We start from the raw sequence: 23,448 nt of genomic DNA on the forward strand, positions 1-23,448 counted from the left end.
TGTCTCTTCTGTCATTTTTTAAAGGTTTGGATCTTCAATTATTTTCTGAAATGTCATAAAATATATTACAACTAAGAAGTAGCTTTCAAATCAATTTATTATTTATTGAGACACTATTACCAGCTTTGGCTGATATCTTGGGTGGACATATTTTCTGCCTTTGAGGAGCCTATTTCTTCTTCAGAGCAAAGATAAGTACTTAACACAGAGAACAGTTCAGCATGCTATAAAAATAAGCAGTGGATTGTGTTGTTTAAACCAGTGAATTTTAAATCTGGCTTTCCATCAGAATCAGTCAAGGAGGTTTTAAAAAATACAACTTCCGAGCCTCCACCCTCAGAGATTCTGACTCAGTGGGTCTTTCTAAAATGTGATGTAGGTGTTTCAGTAAAAGCTCCCACGTGCCCAAATAATTTAGCAAAGGTAGATGTCCATTTGAATAAACAATTTAAAGTAAAGCATTTTATAACTTATTCCCTTTATTGGGTTGAGGCCTTAATCACTAAAGTCATTTAATGTAAAGCAGGCAACAGTATGTCTGCAGATATTTTGTTATATATATCTAACCACTGTATTGCATGGTAAATATTTCTAATTAATAATTGTCATAACTTTCCTACATTTAATTTAACCAATTTATTTCAAAACCTGTGAAATAATTTGAAGTTCCATATTGTGTAGACAGGTGTTTTTCCTTTCTTCTTAACACTTTATAACATGAATACAGAGAATCCCTTTTGCAATATAGCTAACATTAGGCATGGTAAACTATCATATCTTAAGAAACAAAACAAAAAAAAACCCTTTGGTCCTCATCTCCATATAAGATCTCATTTCTCACCTTTGCAGCTAACCTTCTAGAAAGAGCGGTTTGCACAGTAGTTGAGTCTAGACTCTGAGGCCAAAATCCCTGAGTTCATCTATAGACACTCCTTAGCGCAGTGCCTTACTAGCAGGATGTTCTTCATAGATACCAGCTTTATTAAGATTATTTTGGCCTCTCCTTCAACTCTCTTAGCTCTTAAAACTCTTTCTTTTTCTTATTTCCTTAATGGAATGCACTTTTACTCAGTCACCTTTGCTAGCTCGTCTTCTTCCACCTGTCCGTTAAATATACATTTGACTCCACATTTCACTTCTTTCTTTTTATTATCTATTTAGAGACAGGGTCTCACTCTGTTGCTTAGGCTGGAGTGTGATGGTGCATTTTTAGCTCACTGCATCCTCAAAGTCCTGGCCTCAGGTGATCCTCCTGCCTCAGCCTCCTGAGTAGCTAGGACTACAGGCTGCACCACCATGCCCAACTAATTTTTAATGTTTTTTTGTAGAGACGAGGTATCTTACTATATTGCCCAGGCTGATCTTGAACTCTTGGCTGCAAGTAATCCTCTTGCCTCAGCCTCCCAAAGTTCTGGGACTATAGGCATTAGCTGCTGCTCTCAGCTTCACTTCTCTCTTTATACCTTATGTTCTCTCTGATGACTGGGTCTTCCTTTTGTAACTCCACCCCTCCTGCTTGATAATGACTTCCTAATTGATATACAGTACAAACGTCCCTCCTAGCTGTAGTTCAGCACTGTGTAATAGAAGTATAATGTAAGCCCCATGTGCAGTTTTAAATATTCTAGTAGCTACATCTAAAAACCGGAAAGAAATAGATGAAATTAATTTAATAATGTATTTTATTAACAATATGTAAAATATGAAACATTTTGATATAATGTGGTCAATTTAAAACTACTAATGAGATATTTTACATTTTTTGGACTAAATCTCCAAAATCTAGTATGTACCTTGCACTTATAGCACATCTTAAGCAATATTGGGCTTGTATTAAGAGTTCATAAAATTGACAATTGAAAAGTAGATCCACATACCCAAGTGTTTCTTACCTGCTTAAAGATCTTCCAGTAACTGAATTGAGTATCAAAAAATCATTTTCCTTTAGTGTCCAGGTCCACCTTTACAAATGTTTTCATTTTTATTAGAAGAGCTGATTTACCTTTAATACAAAAACATCAGTTTCAAAACTATATCCAAGTATTATTCTTGTGTCAGCATAGTATTATTAACATGGGATTCACAGAAATATTGCATAAATTGAAAAGCAAGTCTAAAATAATTAACATCAACAAGGCATTCTTCAAATTTTATTGTAAGTTTTTGCAGACAATTTAGAAGATACTGGAAATTACAGTTAAAATCTTCTGGAGACACAGTTCACATTAGGAAATTCGTGTGTAAAGCCATTATTAATTTGTATTTTCAAAGTTTCAATTTCAACATAAATGTTCCTCCTTTTCCAGCTAGTTTGCAAATAAACCCTTGTTTTCCTTGAAGCTTCAGATTTGGCTCGTTCATATGCACTGTGATACTAGTGAGAGACTGCATATCATTGTGCCAGGGTTTTGTTATTCATTATTGATTAATTGGCAAGTATTCCTTTTGTTTCAAGAAAATCTTTAATTAGAGTTAATGATTCAGTGAATTTTTGTGAAACTCTTCTCTGATTTAACCAATAAGTGTTGGCACAAAATGTAAGATCATTAAATTTATTGTCTTCTATTTTTTCAAGAGTTCTAGAAACTCTTAAAAAGATGAAAAAGTCTGTAGCCATTTGATTTGCTTAATGTGACCTAAGTTTTGTAACTGTGTTGTGACTGTTTATTACTGGATTTTGCTTTCATTCCTGATCAGTTGTCTTTCTTCTTTCCTCTCTTGATTCAGCTCCAACAGAGGCCACTGTGCACCCACATCTAGGTAAGTGTTTAAGACTCTGATATCATTAACCTTAGTACCTGATCTACTTGTTTGGCTCTTCTGGCTATGTGAGCAGATGTTATAGAGGCGAGGAAGCTGCCTTTTCTGGTCGTTGATCATTCACTGAAATTAGACTTGGATACAGATTATACTTGAATACAGAGCCTCCTTGAGGAAATGTTCATGTTGCCCAGCTGGGGGCTCATGCAGGAACTTTCGCACCTTTTGGTACCCTCAGCCCTGAGATCCTATTGAGTATAAGCTTTTGCATTCTAATGCTGAATTTTCCCCAGAGTCCCTTATAATACTAGATGCCCATCATAAATATTAGAGCATAGAGCTAGTGGGTAAGAAGCCATGAATATGGAAGAATTGAAGTCATTTAGGATTTGAGATCTGTACCAAACGAATGTTAAAAATTAGTCGGTGTGGTGGCGTGCATCTGGGGTCCTAGGTACTTTGGGGGCTGACATGGGAGGATCATTTAAACCAGGATTTCAAGGCTGCAGTGAGCTATGATTGAGACACTCCTCCAACCTGGGCAGCAGAGCAAGATCCTGTTTCTTTAAAAAAAAATTGAAATGAGACTGTTTAAATAAATATCTCCTTCTTAAAATGGCACCATGGATTTTTCATACTGTCATGCTCTTAGTGGCCCACAGTTCTTAAGGCAGGGTGTGAATTGGTTAGTATCACAGATTCTTGAACCAAACTATCTGGGTTTATCTCACTTTTACCACTTGCTGGCCACATAATATTGAGCAAGTTACTTAACCTCTCTGTGCCTCAGTTTTCTCATCTGCAAAGTAGAATTAAGCATAGTACCTACCTCACAGGGTTGATATAAGGATTAAATGATTTTGTGTTCATAAAGTGTATGGTAAATAGTATAGTGGTGTTTGGAAGTAAATCAATACACAAACAGACATCCAGTGAGGCTTACCCAATGCCTTTGTAAATAAAAAAGTCTCTAGAAAGCAAGTGATCTTTAAGCATTAATTTTCTCATTTGTGTCAGTGAAGACTTATTTTAAAAGCAATTTCCTACACTATAGTATTTAATAAGAATAAAAAGAAATCATCCTAGCTGGTTGCAGCCTTTTCAAATGTCTCTCACTGTGGGACTTTCCAGGTAGGTCAGTTATTTGTCTCTTGGGCTTTTCCTTTCAACCTATAAACCCAATTAATTTATTTTTCTCTTTGGAAAATCTGCCTTGAGAAGCTCTACTTTTATGTAATGCTACAGCTTGGGGCTCGTCTTACTTGGCAGACAAACCCAAGTGCTTAGAAGCATGCCTTCTGGCAGCCAAGACAGGCTGGTGACCCGCAGTGGCCCAGCCGAGTCTCGTCCAGATTGGGTATCTGAGAGAGCTGTACCCTGTAGGCATCTGAGGCACTGCCTGTCATCGCTCAGAGGAATCATTAAATCACTCCATGCACAGAATACATCACAGCATTCTCTCCAGTGTATATCCATATTCTCCCTGTTCTCATGCCTAGGGCTTCGAGTCTGAGCATCCAGTCCTCTCAGTACATGCTGATTCACTGGTTTCCATGACTTCATTATGTGCTTGCCTGCTGGCATACCTGGTATAAAGGAGGCAAGGACTGTCATGGGTGGGGATGTCACCAAAGAGAATGTGAAATTATGATTCCTGATATTGGGAAGTGATTTTAATCACCCAGTGAGTTCAGAGAATTACATTTGAGTGAGCCTAAAAAACAAAGTGTCACATTTAAAAGAAAAAGTTATGAGAGATTTTTGTTAATCAGATAATATTATTTTAATTTTTCCAAAAGACAGTCTGTTAGCTAGTTCAAACAAAATTGTCAAGACTCAAAGAAGTTATAGATAGTAGCTGAAACCAACTTCCTAAGCAAACCATGAATCAGATGAGAGCATTGTTAAAGTACTAAATTAATTTTTATAACATGAATAGAAATAATTATCATTTCCCACACAACCTTTAAAATGAGCACACTTACATTGTAACTGGCCATGAAAGTGATTTTACTTATTCATCATCTATTCAGTGAAAATATGAACTCTACAGTTGGTGAAAATATTGCGCTTGACATGCCCAAAGTTCTTCTAGAACTTCAAAATAGGTATTCAATATATCTCAAATGTGTAGTGATAATATATTTAAAACCATGTATGGCTTCCTGGCATTCCTCCTGACTTCTAAATTGATTTTATTTAGGAATTTTACTTATTCATATAGATAAATTCTCTTTTGCAGTTCTGAAAGAGAAAAAAAGTTAACAAATTTAAAAACATTGAATAAAAGATAAGTGAATATAAGGAAGGAGAGAAAGCAAGCCAGGGCAAGAAGGATAGTGGGAAAGGGAAGAAAAAATGGATCAGTAGCTTACAGCAATTTTAGCTGACAATAAATAGCCAGAATGTTCTATGCAATTCCATGCTTTAAAGTGAGTTAGACACTGACACTGTCTGGGCAGTCTCTTGGAAGCCATGGATGAGTATATGTTGAAATATGGGTATATTAGTTCATTCTCATGCTGCTAATAAAGACATACCCAAGACTGGGTAATTAATAAGGGAAAGAGGTTTAATTGACTCACAATTCAGCATGGCTGGGAAGGCCTTAGGAAACTTAGAATTATGGCAGAAGGGGAAGCAAACACGTCCTTCTTCACATGGTGGCAGCAAGAAGTGCCGAGCAAAAGAGGGAAATGTCCCTTATAAAACCATCAAATCTCAGCCGGGCATGGTGGCTCAAGCCTGTAACCCCAGCACTTTGGGAGGCTGAGGCGAGTGGATCACCTGAGGTCAGGAGTTCAAGACCCAGCCTGACCAACATGGCGAAACCCCGTCACTACTAAAAATATAAAAATTAGCCAGGTGTGGTAGTGGATACCTGTAATCCCAGCTACTCGGGAGGCTGAAACAGGAGAATTGCTTAAACCCAGGAGGTGAAGGTTGCAGTGAGCCGAGATCGAGATCGTGCCACTGCACTCCAGCCTGGGCAACAGAGCGAGACTCTGACTCAAAACACAAACAAAAACAAAAACCATCAAATCTTGTGAGAACTCACTCTCACGAGAGCAGCATGAGAGTAACTGCCCCCATGATTCTGTTACCTCCCACCGGGTCCCTTCTACGATACATGGGGATTATGGGAACTACAATTCAAGATGAAATTTGGGTAGGGACACAGCCAAGCCATACTGATGGAAGACAAGTCCCGTATAGCCTCTCCTTGTAGGTTGGTGCTGAATTTGGCCTTCCTGCCTCCCCTGCCTAGTGGCAGCTTCATAGGTTTCCTTTTGGGGTCTTTGGTTTTCCCAACTTCTAGGTTTCTAAACTGCAGAGCTTTTTACCCTTGTCCCTTAGTAGTTTGAGGGACAAAGCAAATATAATCAACTGCTCATTTAAAATTTAGTTTTAAAATACATTATTCTTCATAAATACAGCATGTTGACACTTGTGTTTAGCAAAATATACTGTTGTAGTATATTTCTTTCCTAAATACTTCCTTTTTCTTTTAGCTGAAATACAGAGCGACAGCATTATCCTGCGAGATGACTTTGACTCCTACCACCAACTGCAATTAAATCCAAATATATGGTAAGTTACAGAAACATTCCTCACTTTGGTTTGCTTAATGCAACAAATGATGCTGACTGCTCCCTTAAGGAGCAGTTACTTAAAATTAAATTGATCTTTAGTGCTAAGGTATCAGTGAGACTTGTTAAGCTATAGAATTGGGCTTAATGTAGACGGCATATAATGTCTATTATTTGACTTCTCTAAGAACTGAATCCAGGAGCTCCTCAAAGCCATGGGTGTGGTTAGATATTTTTTTCAGTTTTGCAGTATCCTTACATAGAAAATATTATGCTATTATATGTCTAATAATTTCATTTATTCCTAGCAAAGAAGGGAAATGGTTTATCTGAAATGACAAATGATTTGAGTCATACTTCCAAATAATTTCTAAATTGTTAGGTCAACTCATTATGTATCCTCCAGTCTCTCCTGGAAAAGCTGTTTAAGTGTAACTCTGTGGGATTTTTGAGGGCAAATAAATAATGAACCAAAACTCACTCATTAAAAACTTGTCTAATACATAAATGGATGCCTGAATTTGTTGGTAATTTGTTGCATTTTTGCTGACTTTGAAGAAATAGATCTGTTGACCCAGAGTTACAATGAAAATCAGTCTGCATCATTTGGAACAATATCTGAATTTGGATTTTCTGTTATACTAAATGCTTTTTGTTTGGACAAAAGAGTTCAAGATAAATTAGAAACTCTAATGTAAACTAAGTTCAAGCAATATAATAAGGCTAAAAAGAAAATAATCATTTCATCCTTGAATGTCAGCATATGATATTCATTTCTTATTTTCACTTTTTAACAAATACTTAGCGATAATCATTTTATTTTTATAGTAATTAATAAGAGGTATGATTCTCTCAAGTAATGTACGGTTTAGTAGAGAAGACACTAAGACCGCATCTTTAAAAAGCTTGTAGGACAGGATAGAAATCCTTCAATGTGACCGAGGGGAACAGACAACATACTAGAGGAATTCCAAATGAAGGAGAGATGACTCTGGTGGGAGTTTATTGGAGAAAGTTGCCTTTGACCTGGGAGTTGAAGTCAACATATAGGTAGAGTGTTGAGGCTTCAATATTACACAAGAAACTTTTATTTCTTTTCTAGAAAGAAATATAGATCTAGATAGTATAAATATAGAAAAAAATATTATCAGGCTAGCCAGAAAGTCTAGTCATAAAGTCTTACAGTTTATATGCCACTTAAAGAAACAGTTTGTCAATAGAACTCTGCTTCCCTAAATATAAATTTTCTTAAAACAAATTGAAAATCTTTATTAATAAGAAGCCAAAAAAAAAAAAAAAAAAAAACACCTTTCTAAGTACCACTTTACCCAGGGAAAGTTTTTTACTTCTGACATTTTGCTTTTTTATATTCCATTAATATAGATGTTATCATATGATTTGTTTCTTTCAGGGCAAATTCATTTGTGTCAAGCTAATTCATTTTCTTCAGTGAGTTTTCTTGACAAATACAAAATGTGACTATTATGTGGTGCAAATTCTGTTGTGTTTTAAATCAATAACATGTGATTGATTTTTCTTCACCCATTTTCATGACTGATCTGATAGATGCTTTCTTGACCAAAGTTATGGATTTTATGTCTCTTTTACTTAAGCTATGGTTTTTCCAACCTTTTTAAAAAAAGTTTTTTCCTACTTTTTAAAACAATTCTTTTTTATCTTTAAAAGCCAAGTCCTTCTGTATTTTATCAGATATGCTTCAGAGTAATTTTACTTTATCCCTTATTGCCCACAGTCTCCTTCATTTAGCCTCTTTAAGATACAAAAAAAAAAAAAAAAAAAAAAAAAAAAAAAAAAAAAAAAAAAAACTGTGTGAGTAGGGAACGGTGAAACTGTCATTATTTGAGAGATGACTGTTCTGTTAAACAAAAGGCGGCAGAGGCCTTGATGTCAGACTACCCTGGTTTGACTCTTGACCACGCCACTTGCCAAATGAAAACCTTGAGAAAAGCAAAAAGCTGCTTCACATCTGTGAGCTGTTTCTGTGCAGTAAAAGCAGGCAAATACCGTGCTTGCAGCATTGTGTTAATGTTTCAGTATGAAGAGGTCTAGTGTATTGTAGGTGCTCAATACACGTCAGTTTCCTCTCTCCCTTCCTCTCTTTCCCTCCTTCCCTGTCTTTTTCCTTCCCTTTCTCTCTCTTTCCTCTCTTCCTCTCCCTTTCCCTTTCCTCCCTCTTCTTTCTCTCTCCTACTTTTACTTCCCCTCACCCTCCTTTTCTTCCTTCTTCCCTCCCATCCTCCTTTTCTTTCTCTTGTGATGTATTCGTACATTGGACTGTTTGTCTCTTCTAAGCCCAGACATGATGAAAACATTGTTATTATTAAAATAATTTTAAGCTAATTTATTTAACTGAGTCCCCAAGTCTTCCTTTCCCTGCATTTTCATAAAAAACAAATGCCAAATTAAATATATTTATATTATAAAATCTATGGAATATATATAGATCAAAATAGCATTACAGCAGAATCATAAAGGAGGGAAAAACACAGTGTTAGATCTCTTGAACCCCTTAGAAGCCAATGTAAACATCCTAAAGTCAGAAACAAGCATCTAGTAAAATCAGACATCCCCATGAAATATTTCCAATAAACTAACAAAGCCCTACTTTGTTTTGGAACCTGATAGGCAGTTTTAACTCTCCCAAAGCTTCTTGCTACATGTTTTGTCACATGAGTTTTGTCCCTTATAACATTGTCTTTGATTCTCTTTACCCCAGAAAAGAATCAGAAACCCAGTGCAGCTTTGTAACAGTATGGAAAATAGAATCCTTGTGGCCAACACGGTCCCTATGCCACTGCCACACACCACCAGATAGAAGCAAAGTGCCTGGGTATGCTGCATTTAGCCAAATTCCCATAATCAATACACCACCGAATAATTTCCCTCAAAAGAAAAACTGTGCTACTTATAAGAACATATTTCTCCCATGGGATTCTCAAAGCTTTATATGAATTATTTACTCTGTACTTCTTACTGTTAAGCAAAAGAGAAATTAAGAAACTAGCTATGTCTGTACAGTCTTAGAGAGGTAGGTCAGTTTAAAAGTTAAAACGCTCACAATGTATTTACGTCCATTAACTTTACCTAATAAATTCAACTTTTAATTCTATTTCACATAACTCTTTAATATTCAAGTGTATCTCATGTATTGTATATAAAAAATGAAGAACATAAAATGATATTATTATGAATGAAGGTAGCAGGTAAGTGACTCTTTCAAGTTTTTTATGGCAGTTGGAATAGAAATAAGAAACTTTTTATGTCAACTCAATATTGAATGTACTATCTGTTCAGTTTGAATATTTGAAATTGTTTAAAAATATAAAAATTTATGTGGTTAAAAGTTCAAATAATCCAAAAATATAAGCAGTAAAAATAAGCCTCCTTCCCACACTAGACCTATATTCTTTCTCCAGGGTCAACAACTTGGTTAATAGTTTCTGTGAGTCCTTCTGGAAGTTGTTTATGCTTATACAAGTGTAGCAGTTATGCATTCTGTCCAGAAACTTGAGTATCAGAGAAATAAAACTTTCTTTATTCTTCCATAACCCAACCTAATTTCTTTATATTCTCCTCCTCCTGCCATGTTGGTGGAAACTTAATTTCAGTCAACTCTGGCTTGTCATCTTCTTTTTTTTTTTTTTTTTTTTTTTTTTGGTTTTTGAGCTTAATGTCAGGTGTCTTATTACTGCAAAGGCAGAAGATAGAATGAGGATGCACCTCTGGTCACCAGCCATCTATCCGTTCCTGCAGATATCCACTGAATCTTGTGTTATCTCATCTAGTCTGGTGACTAGTCCACACAGCCTGGCTTTGTCCCTGTCCTCACCACTGTTACCGAGCAGTGGTTCTGTTTTGAGCCCAGCCTGAGGGCATGGAGACTGTTCTGCTGTTCCCAGTCCTGGGCCATGGGCATCTTTTCTGTGCTGTACTCTGGTGTGCAATTGTGCGACTCTGGTCCTTCTGCCTCCCTCAGATGCAGAGCATAGATTCCTTCTACTCTTTGCCTCCTAGATCTCTCTGGGGCTCTGCTAGGGAAGTGGCCCTGCATATCCCCACTCCCCCAGTGGCTTCTGATTGACTTGTTTGAATGAGAGATGAGAAGTAAAGTTTTAAGGGAAGAGAGTAACAAAATCCCTTCATGTGAATATAATGGCAGCTCAGTCTTGATGAGAATGAAGCTTCTACACTTTACCCTGAACCACAAGCAGCTATACCTCTGGAGCTCAACACGAATTGCATCAATTCCAATGTGCCATTGAACCCAAGAGGGTGAGGGAGAGCACAAATGAATGAATACCACTTTACCAGTGCTGTTAGCATGTGTGTTCAATGTGTCTGCACTACTGATGAAAGAGGGCATCAATAGTGCCTTTGTCATACAGCAACAACCCTCCAAAACCTCCCCCAACAAAGTGGGAAGAAAAACCTCATATAACTAAATTCAGGAGAATGTAAGGGACCACAAATACATTTTATTTTATTAACACTTTACTTATGCAGCTACTATTGAACATCGACTACATATACATAGATTCTTTATGAATTAATTTATTGCATTGTAATAATAACACTGCCAGTATTTTATGTGAATGGGGAAAATCTGGATTTTTTGAAAAATAAATATACCTAAGAACCAAAAACTAGAACCATCCCAGATGTTCATCAACCGGAGGATGGATACACAGTGATATGTCCACACAATTGAATACTATTAACATTCAGCAATAAAAAGGAATGAATTATTGACAGTTGCAACGACATAGATGAATCTCAAAAATTTTATGTTGAATGAAAAGATGCCACTCCAGGTGCAATGGCTCTCGCCTATAATCCCAGCACTTTAGGAGGCTGAGGCGGGTGGATCACGATGTCAAGAGATCGAGACCATCCTGGCCAATGTGGTGAAACCCCGTCTCTATCACGGGGAGGGAGGAGGGGTGAGGAATTGCATTGGGAGTTATACCTGATGTAAATGACGAGTTGATGGGTGCTGACGAGTTGATGGGCACAGCACACCAACATGGCACAAGTATACATATGTAACAAACCTGCACGTTATGCACATGTACCCTAGAACTTAAAGTATAATTTAAATAAATAAATAAATAAATATACAAAAATAAAAATACAAAAATTAGCTGGGCATGGTGGCGTGCACCCATAGTGCTACTCAGGAGGCTGAGGCAGAAGAATCACTTGAACCCGGAAGGTGAAGGTTGCAGTGAGCCGAGATCACGCCACTGCACTCCAGCCTGGTGACAGAGACTCTGTCTCAAAAAAAAAAAAAAGGAGAGATGCCAGACCCAAGCATTCTATGAAATCCAGATTAGGCAAAATTAACACGATAGAAATAAGATCAGTAGTTGTTTCAGGGACAGAGAGTTGAGTGGGAAAGGGCATGAGGCACCTCTCTGGGGTGATGATTATGTTGTATATCGTGAGGGGATGTGGATTACATAGATGGATGCATTTTCAGAACTTGAGATCTGTGTATTGCACTGTGTGTAAATTCTCCTCAGTAAAAATTTCAATAATAAGAAGAAAGGCAATGAAAAAAATAAGACATAGGAGATATTTCTGATTCATAACTTGAGACAGAGAAAGAGAGACTGCAAAGGAACTAAAACATGAATGGATTCTAGTTTTCTCAAGAAGTGTTTTACCCTCTAAGCAATTACAAAGTCAGAGAGGATCTGTGTTTTACTTAAGTTATCCCTTTAATGCTTATTTTCTGAAGATCACAGAAGGCATCCAGACTCTAATATCACCAGGCTCTGATGTTCTAGTGGGAAATGTAGAACTATTAAAAAACACAATGATAAATGGCAACTAGATGACAACAGATGTTTCCCCTCCAGCACAATGATAGAACAATAATAATAGCAGAGCTGCCCTACTCAACAGAGATCAGGGAAGAACAGGAGTTACTCCTCAGAAATAGCATCTTAGATACTGGGTTGTGATGCCAACAGAGATGTGAAACATCAAGAAAGTTACAAATAAAGTTGTCTCAGATCCTGTGGTACAAGAAGACCTCCATCAGGTGGATAATGATACAGAAAGGCCCACAGTTTACAACAAAGGAAGCTAAGGCCAGTGGTTGGCATTGCATTGGATTGCTAGAATCAAGAAAAGACTAGAACATTTCCATTTTCATATATAAATGACAATATTACAGGACCAGGGAAATAGCAATCACAGACTCTGCCACATCTGGTATTCTCTTGAAAATACCAATTTTTTGGAGCAATTAATATGAAATCAGGAAAAAGACTGGTGATTTGGCTTACTAACATTCCTTTGAGAAAAATAATTGTCTGAACAACGAGTATAAAAATACTGAGATTTCAAGATGATTTCCAATTATTCTAACTGGAGCTTTATTTAATAATAGCTTAGCCCATAAACGAAAATAAGTCAAGCAAGCAGTAAAACCACTTTATAGTTCATTAGTATCTTGGACAACCCCCATGCCATAAATAATAAAAAACAAAGAGGACTCCTCCATTTAGTAGCCAAGTGTGAGAACCACAATATAAGTGGAGTTTCTAGGTAATCAGAAAGAAGTTAGACTGATGAACAAACAAGGGAGAAATAAATTGGATAATAAAAGTATCTCCACTGTGCTCAGTATCCAACATGCCCATGGGCAGTGAGCCGGAAAGACAGTGCTGGTGAAAGGGAGCATAAACCTTTCATTTTCTCAAGAGCAAGTGGCTACAGGAAATGGTGAATAGATGAAAAAAAATCAAACACAATAAATATTTTCTCTGATGACGTACCCTTGCCAGAACCTCTAGTGTATCTGTGCATTTTCAGGTTATGGAATTATAATTTAATATTTGGAGTTTAATGGTTCACTATTTTGATCATGTGTGAATCTCTGCTTTTTCTCTAACCTGCTCCCTCTTGATTTCTTCACCACTTTCTAGTCTCTCTTACTTTTTCTTCTCTTTTGTTAATAACCTTTTTATCTTATTACAAAACTCTCCTCTAACTTTCCTCGCTAGCTTCCTCCCCCTCATTTCCCTCTTTTTCTATCATGATGTAATTGCTCCGGGGAAAAGTTTCATCTACAATAGAAAGGTTAACCAGGGGGTGTCCAACTAATAAAATAAGGTGTGAATCTAGAGGTTTATTACTTCTTTGTTTAATTTCTGGTTTAGGTGACAAAAACAAGAGCTCACTCAAAGGAATTAAATGTCAAGTACATTTGAAACAAGTAAGAAAATATTTCTTCAAGCAGCATGTAGTGCAATTTACCATAGTAGGAGGTCAGAATATTGTGTGCAGTAGTAAGATTTTAGAGGTGTTATTTTTAACCTAAATAACGTTTGTCATTCGCACCTGTTAACGAAGAAGAGATCAATTTTTTAACTCCCTAGTGAAATAAGAGTTATCTTACCTTCCTCAGTGAAAAGTAATGAGAAAGAATGAGCTATAAATGGAGTTTGTCATTTTCACATTTACAGCATGTGTTAGCTCCTTAGAAAAAAAGACATGACATAGTTGAAGGTAATATTATTCTCAGTCTTATATAATGAACTTTCCTTGCTGCTTCTCTAAAAAGATTCCACATTAACAAAGGGAATAGGATTTTTTTATTTTTTATTATACTTCAAGTTCTAGGGTACATGTGCATAACGTGCAGGTTTGTTACATATGTATACTTGTGCCATGTTGGTGTGCTGCACCCATCAACACGTCAGCACCCATCAATTCATCATTTATATCATGTATAACTCCCCAATGCAATCCCTCCCCCCTCCCCCCTCCCCATAGTAGGCCCCAGTGTGTGATGTTCCCCTTCTCGAGTCCAAGTGATCTCATTGTTCAGTTCCCACCTATGAGTGAGAACATGCGGTGTTTGGTTTTCTCTTCTTGTGATAGTTTGCCAAGAATGATGGTTTCCAGCTGCATCCATGTCCCTACAAAGGACGCAAACTCATCCTTTTTTATGGCTGCATAGTATTCCATGGTGTATATGTGCCACATTTTCTTAATCCATTCTTAATCCAAGCTTTTTGATGTGCTGCTGAATCCGGTTTGCCAGTATTTTATTGAGGATTTTTGCATCAATGTTCATCAGGGATATTGGTCTAAAATTCTCTTTTTTTGTTGTGTCTCTGCCAGGCTTTGGTATCAGGATGATGTTGGCCTCATAAAATGAGTTAGGGAGGATTCCCTCTTTTTCTATTGATTGGAATAGTTTCAGAAGGAATGGTACCAGCTCCTCCTTGTACCTCTGGTAGAATTCAACTGTGAATCCATCTGGTCCTGGACTTTTTTTGGTGGGTAGGCTATTGATTGTTGCCTCAATTTCAGAGCCTGCTATTGGTCTATTCAGGGATTCAACTTCTTCCTGGTTTAGTCTTGGGAGAGTGTAAGTGTCCAGGAAATTATCCATTTCTTCTAGATTTTCTGGTTGATTTGCGTAGAGGTGTTTATAGTATTCTCTGATGGTAGTTTGTATTTCTGTGGGGTCGGTAGTGATATCCCCTTTATCATTTTTTATTGCATCTATTTGATTCCTCTCTCTTTTCTTCTTTATTAGTCTTGCTAGCGGTCTGTCAATTTTGTTGATCTTTTCAAAAAACCAACTCCTGGATTCATTGATTTTTTGGAGGGTTTTTTGTGTCTCTATCTCCTTCAGTTCTGCTCTGATCTTAGTCATTTCTTGCCTTCTGCTAGCTTTTGAATGTGTTTGCTCTTGCCTCTCTAGTTCTTTTAATTGTGATGTTAGAGTGTCAATTTTAGATCTTTCCAGCTTTCTCTTGTGGGCATTTAGTGCTATAAATTTCCCTCTATACACTGCTTTAAATGTGTCCCAGAGATTCTGGTATGTTGTATCTTTGTTCTCATTGATTTCAAAGAACATCTTTATTTCTGCTTTCATTTCGTTATGAACCCAGTAGTCATTCAGGAGCAGGTTGTTCAGTTTCCATGTAGTTGAGCAGTTTTGATTGAGTTTCTTAGTCCTGAGTTCTAGTTTGATTGCACTGTGGTCTGAGAGACAGTTTGTTATAATTTCTGTTCTTGTACATTTGCTGAGGAGTGCTTTACTTCCAATTATGTGGTCAATTTTGGAATAAGTGCGATGTGGTGCTGAGAAGAATGTATATTCTGTTGATTTGGGGTGGAGAGTTCTATAGATGTCTATTAGGTCCGCTTGGTGCAGAGATGAGTTCAATTCCTGGATATCCTTGTTAACTTTCTGTCTCGTTGATCTGTCTAATGTTGACAGTGAAGTGTTGAAGTCTCCCATTATTATTGTATGGGAGTCTAAGTCTCTTTGTAAGTCTCTAAGGACTTGCTTTATGAATCTGGGTGCTCCTGTATTGGGTGCATATATATTTAGGATAGTTAGTTCTTCCTGTTGAATTGATCCCTTTACCATTATGTAATGGCCTTCTTTGTCTCTTTTGATCTTTGATGGTTTAAAGTCTGTTTTATCAGAGACTAGGATTGCAACCCCTGCTTTTTTTTCTTTCTCCATTTGCTTGGTAGATCTTCCTCCATCCCTTTATTCTGAGCCTATGTATGTCTCTGCATGTGAGATGGGTCTCCTGAATACAGCAGACTGATGGGTCTTGACTCTTTATCCAGTTTGCCAGTCTGTGTCTTTTAATTGGAGCATTTAGTCCATTAACATTTAAGGTTAATATTGTTATGTGTGAACTTGATCCTGCCATTATGATATTAACTGGTTATTTTGCTCGTTAGTTGATGCAGTTTCTTCCTAGCCTCGATGGTCTTTACATTTTGGCATGTTTTTGCAATGGCTGGTACCGGTTGTTCCTTTCCATGTTTAGGGCTTCCTTCAGGGTCTCTTGTAAGGCAGGCCTGGTGGCAACAAAATCTCTAAGCATTTGCTTATCTGTAAAGGATTGTATTTCTCCTTCACTGATGAAACTTAGTTTGGCTGGATATGAAATTCTGGGTTGAAAATTCTTTTCTTTAAGAACGTTGAATATTGGCCCCCACTCTCTTCTGGCTTGTAGAGTTTCTGCCGAGAGATCTGCTGTTAGTCTGATGAGCTTCCCTTTGTGGGTAACCCGACCTTTCTCTCTGGCTGCCCTTAAGATTTTTTTCCTTCATTTCAACTTTGGTGAATCTGGCAATTATGTGTCTTGGAGTTGCTCTTCTGGAGGAGTATCTTTGTGGCGTTCTCTGTATTTCCTGAATTTGAATGTTGGCCTGCCCTACTAGGTTGGGGAAGTTCTCCTGGATGATATCCTGAAGAGTGTTTTCCAACTTGGTTCCATTTTCCCCCTCATTTTCAGGCACCCCAATCAGACGTAGATTTGGTCTTTTTACATAATCCCATACTTCTTGCAGGCTTTGTTCATTTCTTTTTCTTCTTTTTTCTTTTGGTTTCTCTTCTCGCTTCATTTCATTCATTTGATCCTCAATTGCTGATACTCTTTCTTCCAGTTGATCAAGTCGGTTACTGAAGCTTGTGCATTTGTCACGTATTTCTCGTGTCATGGTTTTCATCTCTGTCATTTCGTTTATGACCTTCTCTGCATTAATTAGTCTAGCTGTCAATTCTTCCACTCTTTTTTCAAGATTTTTAGTTTCTTTGCGCTGAGTACGTAATTCCTCCTTTAGCTCTGAGAAGTTTGATGGACTGAAGCCTTCTTCTCTCATCTCGTCAAAGTCATTCTCTGACCAGCTTTGATCCGTTGCTGGCGATGGGCTGCGCTCCTTTGCAGGGGGAGATGCGCTCTTATTTTTTGAATTTCCAGCTTTTCTACCCTGCTTCTTCCCCATCTTTGTGGTTTTATCTGTCTCTGGTCTTTGATGATGGTGACGTACTGATGGGGTTTTGGTATAGGTGTTCTTCCTGTTTGATAGTTTTCCTTCTGACAGTCAGGACCCTCAGCTATAGGTCTGTTGGAGATTGCATTGAGGTCCACTCCAGACCCTGTTTGCCTGGGTATCAGCAGCAGAGGTTGCAGAAGATAGAATATTGCTGAACAGCGAGTGTGCCTGTCTGATTGTTAATTTGGAAGCTTCCTCTCAGGGGTGTACTCCACCCTGTGAGGTGTGGGGTGTCAGACTGCCCCTAGTGGGGGATGTCTCCCATTGAGGCTACTCAGGGGTCAGGGACCCACTTGAGCAGGCAGTCTGTCCGTTCTCAGATCTCAACCTCCGTGTTGGGAGATCCACTGCTCTCTTCAAAGCTGTCAGACAGAGTCGGTCTCGTCTGCACAGGCCTCTGCTGCTTCCCCTGTTGTTGTTTAGCTGTGCCCTGTCCCCAGAGGTGGAGTCTACAGAGACAGGCAGGTTTCCTTGAGCTGCTGTGAGCTCCACCCAGTTCGAGCTTCCCAGCGGCTTTGTTTACCTACTTAAGCCTCAGCAATGGCGTGAGCCCCTCCCCCAGCCTCACTGCTGCCTTGTGGTTAGATCACCACAGACTGCTGTGTTAGCAATGAGGGAGGCTCCGTGGGCGTGGGACCCTCCCGGCCAGGTGAGGGATATATTCTCCTGGTGTGCCCGTTTGCTTAAAGCGCGGTATTGGAGTGGGAGTTACCCGATTTTCCAGGTGTTGTGTGTCTCAGTTCCCCTGGCTAGGAAAAGGGATTCCCTTCCCCCTTGCGCTTCCCAGGTGAGGCGATGCCTCGCCCTGCTTCAGCTCTCGCTGGTCCGGCTGCAGCAGCTGACCAGCACCGATTGTCCGGCTCTCCCAGTGAGATGACCCCAGTACCTCAGTTGAAAATGCAGAAATCACCGGTCTTCTGTGTCGCTCACGCTGGGAGTTGGAGACTGGCGCTGTTCCTATTCGGCCATCTTGCTCCGCCCAGGAATAGGATTTTTTAAAAAAAAATAAGCTTGATCTTTCATTTCTTGAAAATGGTCATGTAAATTACTTAGAAGTATAATGTTTTATTATAAAACATTATCTATATTGTAAAATGTCGTCAGAAGTTGAGTATTTGGTTGTTGAGGTTCGAATGGAAGGTACAAAGAGTTCTGGTGTCTCAGAATAAGTCAGCTGACAGCCCAGCTACCAAATGGCCGGCAAGATCTCATTTACTTTGATGAATTCATCAGTCCTTGATCTGGCCTTGCTTTGCAAGTTCATACCTCAGATTCTTGTTAGCACGGGCAGTGTGATCTGTACTTGGGGTTGCAGACACATTATCTTTGGGTCAGGAAATTACAAGAAACTTTTCTTTTCCTTTTTCAGTTTTAAAGAACCTTTAAATAATCAGAACAAAAGTTAAAATTATCCAAATATCTCCATTCGGAAATGCTGGTGAACGTGGCTCAGAAATGCAGGCTTATAGAATGTCAGATTGCTTCTGGTGGAGCTGATCATCAGACACTGACCCCTTCAGTGGCAATACATTATGGAGAGATAATATGATGTCCTTGGTGTTGAGGACAAATTACATGTATCTCAAATGAGAATTTGATGATAACTGATTGTCAGTGAGTTTCTAGGTGATTAACTTGCTTCAGCAGAGTACCTGACTACAGGCTGAGTGATTTCACTATGATCTAAAAAGAATGAGTCATGCCATTAGACTGCTCTTGAGAAAACAATATTTCAGTTATTTATTTACTGTTATCAGGATGATGTCACTACCAACAATTCATAAATCTCTGGTTGTGCAAAGGAGCTCAATTTTCTCATTCATCCTCCTCCTCTTTCCTGCATCCTGAGAGCCCGTCTGAGTCACTGCTCTGTGGGGACCCCAGACTACGGGGACATTTCACCTCATCTTCTTCTGTGCCCGATGAATGGTGGTTGAGCATATTTTCTTGCCTAATAATTTAAAAATCAGGATTAAAAAGCCCAGTTATATCTTCAGAAGTATACTCTCTACTGTTCAAAGGTATCATCACATGTAATTCTTTGTCCCTTGAAAAAAACAGTCACCTGAATAATAAATAGCAAAAACTAGAGAACTAATACCAAAATAACAAGCTTGCAATTTGCCAAGGAACTTGTTACAGTGGAAGACAAAACCTGGGTTCAAAGCATTTGTTTTTCTTTTATGTTTATGGTTTGATCCTAGTGTTTTTGGTCAGCAAGTACCAGTCTTTATATTTACTGATTCTTTTATAATTTTGTTAGTGAAAAAAGAGATAGTGTACATATGAAATAGATTGTGATGAATTATCTAAGAATATATATAGCCAAAGGGGTACTGAATTTGATTGTCATGTACTTCAGTCCAGTGAATTCACTCTTAATGTTTTTTATGAAGTAGTCAATTCATCTCTCTACTTTTTATACTTTTTTATCAGCAAAAAAACTATCGTATAAATGAAAAAACAGTTTTTAAGAAAAGTTATTGTAAATGTTCAAAATAAATGTTCACAGTAAAAATGACAAACATTCCTTGAAATGCACATTGTTTTTATAGAATTGGAATTTTTCCCTCACTAGCTGCATGAGGCAGAGTGGGGACAATACTGGACAAGGAATCAGGCAACCTGAATTCTAGTCCTGTTTCATCGTCGTAAGGGAGTGGTGAGATGCGGTGATATTTCAAGTTCTCTCTCACTTGATGATCTGTAAACTCAAGTAATAGATAAGCTTCATGTGGAACCTAAGCATGTGATAAATTGGTTCAGAGAAGGTTTAATAAGTTCAAGCTTTCAAAGGTTTTTGAGGATTGCTAGTATTTCCCTTAAAATGTCTTTTTATCATATTGTTCATGGCAAAATATATTTTTGAGGTGGACAATCCATATGATACGCCAAGGTATCTGGCAGATTCTTATGTTCTGTTTTTCATATTGGGGAAAATAAAAGGGGAAAAGTATTCTTAGATTAGAGAAACATTTAGTATTACTTTTACTATTAGGCAGAGAAGCAATTCATTTATAATCCTTAGGCTGGGAGGTCACATTCCTTTTCAAATTGAACAACAGAAGTCTATTTAACTGGGATTATTGAAAACTTCCTTCTTCCCACAAATCTCTGAAGAGTATGTTACCTAACTTTACAAAGCCCAACATTTTCCTGAGAAAATGAGAAAGTAGAAAACATTTAATTGTGAGGTTACAGATTTGCATGTCAGCAATAAACAACAGCAGTTTTTGTTTTTGTTTTTATTTTTGTTTTACACTGAGCCTAAAGAAAATTGAACCACTCATTATCCAGCAAATCAAATCCTAGTTCTTAGGAACTCATAGAACTTTTCCATAAAGGAAGAGTAGAATTTCAGATTACTTGTGGTCTTCACAGAGAAAATTTTGGGGGTTAAATACCTCACTCCACTCAACCAAGTTAAATTGTTAGACACAGAGGCATTCTGAGAAAGTGAGGAGGGTAGGACTGAAAGAGCAGTTATGCATTTAAGTATTGTTTCAAATTCTGGGGTGAGCCAGGAATTATTTTTCTTGGAATTTGAATGTTTATTTATATCCATAGGTTTTTAAAATTCACCTCATCTTTCTGGCAGGGGTCACTATTCTCTTCTTGGAAGCCATGACCACCAGTTGCCCTCTGTACTGTCTTGCCTGGTCTCCATCAGGATCATTGTGTTCATCATGAAATTATGATTTATCTTTCCTTTTATCATAGTGGTATTCATATGTGTAGTTGTACAATAGTTAACTTTATTGGTAGAAAAAATATTAGGAAGATCACCTTAATGGGCAGCACAGATTAGTTAAGAATATGCATAGAAAGGAACCCCACCACCAATAATCATGGAGAAGTAAATGGAGATACACTTGGATTGATACACACTGAAGGATTATGATGATGGTTAGAGCTTTCCAGAAACCAGACCACGGGCAATCTGGTTGTTCCCCAGGGATTCATTCTTGGACCTTTTCTCTTTTTACTTTGTATATCCTCCCTTATCCCCAGGCCCCTAAAGATAAGCACTCCCATGATTTCAACTAGATCCTAAACTGTCCTATCAGTCCCAATCGCCTTTCTCTGAAAGTTCAGCTGATCATCTCCAATTCTGAGTGTAACCAGAAAGCAGGCAGTTTCCAAGCCCTCTAATTCTCTAGAGTTGTGTTGTCCAACATGGTAGACGCTAGTCACGAACGGCTGTGGAGCACTTGAAATGTGGCTAGTCTGAATTGAGATGTGCTGTAAGTATAGAATATACCCCACAATTTGAAGACAGTATTTAAAAATGTAAACAGTGTAATTAATAATTTTTATATTACTTACATGTGAACATATAATTTGAATATATTGAGTTAAATGAAACACTTTGTTAAAATTAATTCATTTCTTTTTAATGCAGCCATTAGAAGTGGAAAATGACAAATGTGGCTTACATTAGGTTTTTATAGAGCAGTAGAGGGTGTCCACTTTGCTCCATCTCACCTTATTTCAAGGCACCATTGTATCTTACTTGAGTTACATTAGCCCCCAGTCTTGTCTACCTCCAGCCCATAATTTGCTATAGTAATTTTTCTAAAAGGGATTTGCCACATGACTTTGGAAACAAAATAATTAGTTCTGCAATTGACTAGCTGTGTAACCTTGGACAGTAATTTAATATTTCTAAATCTCAGTTCTAGCATTGTCTAAGTGGAGATAAAAAATGGAGAGGATTTTGTATCAATTAATTGAGGCATTATTTGTAGAGCTTCTATCAGCACCTATCACATGGTAAACAGCGCATGAAGCCTTTGTGAGCTGGTTACCACTTTCTAGCCACATCCTTTGCTGCCTTTCTGCATGGATCAACGTGGTTCCAGTCATACTGACCCACTGAACTAATAGTCCAGCTGTGTGTCATAATATCTGCATTCCATGTGTCCTATCACACACTCATCTTTCTTTCTTGCTTGAGTAACTCCTATTTCTCATTCAGGACCAGTTCTGGGACCATCTCCTTTGGACGCTTTCTCTTACTTCCCCAGTCTCTACATTAGGTACTATCGCAACCAGTGTATGCTCCTGTTATGAGTGAAGAGCAATGACAGGTGTCACGGCTGTTGGAGGTAGCAAGTTCTAGGTCCAGATTACAAATTCTAGGTTCAAATTGCAGCTTCACGACCATGTGACCTTGAGCAAATGCCTAACTTCTCTGTAGCTAAATCTTCTCCTTAGTAAAATAAGACACTGATAACTGTCTTAGAGAGTAAGAGGCATTTGAGTATCTGATACGTCATAGAATGCAATAAATAGCTATCATTGCATTGACACCCTCTATTGTAACTGTTTGTTTACTTCTCTGCCTTTCCATTTGAAATGTAAGCTCCTGGAAGAAAAGACAAGTGTTTCTTTGGTCCTTGTATCACTAAAGCTTAGTGCAGTGCTTGTGAGCCCTCAACCTAAGTTTGTTAAAATCAAGAATGAATTAATAAATGATGGATGAATAAATAACACCATTGGCATCTAAGAGAGGGTTGAATTTGACCTCCTAGAGGGATGGACATTCAGGGTAAATTAAAATAATTTATGTTGACAAACCCAATCAGACTGTGAGAAATTCAAGTAAAGGACATTTAAAAGACCTTGGCAGAAATCTGACAGATTTGTCCCATCAGTCCTTGGTGAAGCCATTGTTTCTGGAGGTAGCAGCCACACAGTGGGTAATATCTGATCATTATAAATCTTTTAGTTTCTTCAGCAGGATTACCAATGCCTTTTTCCATTTATTATAAATTTGTGGAGATATAAAGCACAATGAAGAAGAGAAGGGTCTAGAGGATTGTTGAGTTCAATGGGAAGAATAGCTGTATCTGTTTTCTTTTCTCTTGTGTTTTTATTGTTTGTTTGTTTGTTTTTAACCCCTGCTATTCTACTACGTAGAAGTGATTCTCCAAAGACATCAAACATCTGTTATCTAAGTACTGGTTCTCTAATTCCAGGCTGTAGACCATTACTTTTATACAGTTATCCAGTTTCTAGCTGAATTCTGTTTAAGCAAAACTATGGAAGGAGGGGGCCTATAATACATATATTATATATAGATATTTTCTTGATATATAGTTGATTTGGAAACTGCTGAGCAATATTTATAGACAAAATAATTGCTATAGAAGTTTAAGCAACAGGCCTCAAATTTCACATCAACAATGACACTTTTAGTTCAGAGTCACTGGAGACAAATTGCAGATAGCCATTGTGAGGTTTGAAC

General features: G+C 37.8%; 1 protein-coding gene across 1 annotated transcript in view; it reads left to right on the forward strand.

The window, feature by feature from the left end:
- Positions 1-23,448, forward strand: part of RELN (reelin) — a 521,571-nt gene that overhangs the window by 221,312 nt on the left and 276,811 nt on the right. The window contains exons 5-6 of the mRNA XM_030933242.1: positions 2,728-2,760; positions 6,273-6,351. Of these exons, the coding sequence (XP_030789102.1) occupies positions 2,728-2,760; positions 6,273-6,351 (112 nt within the window). The remainder of the gene's footprint in view (positions 1-2,727; positions 2,761-6,272; positions 6,352-23,448) is intronic.

Source organism: Rhinopithecus roxellana, chromosome 6 (genome assembly GCF_007565055.1).
Source record: "Rhinopithecus roxellana isolate Shanxi Qingling chromosome 6, ASM756505v1, whole genome shotgun sequence".
NCBI classification, from domain to species: domain Eukaryota; kingdom Metazoa; phylum Chordata; class Mammalia; order Primates; family Cercopithecidae; genus Rhinopithecus; species Rhinopithecus roxellana.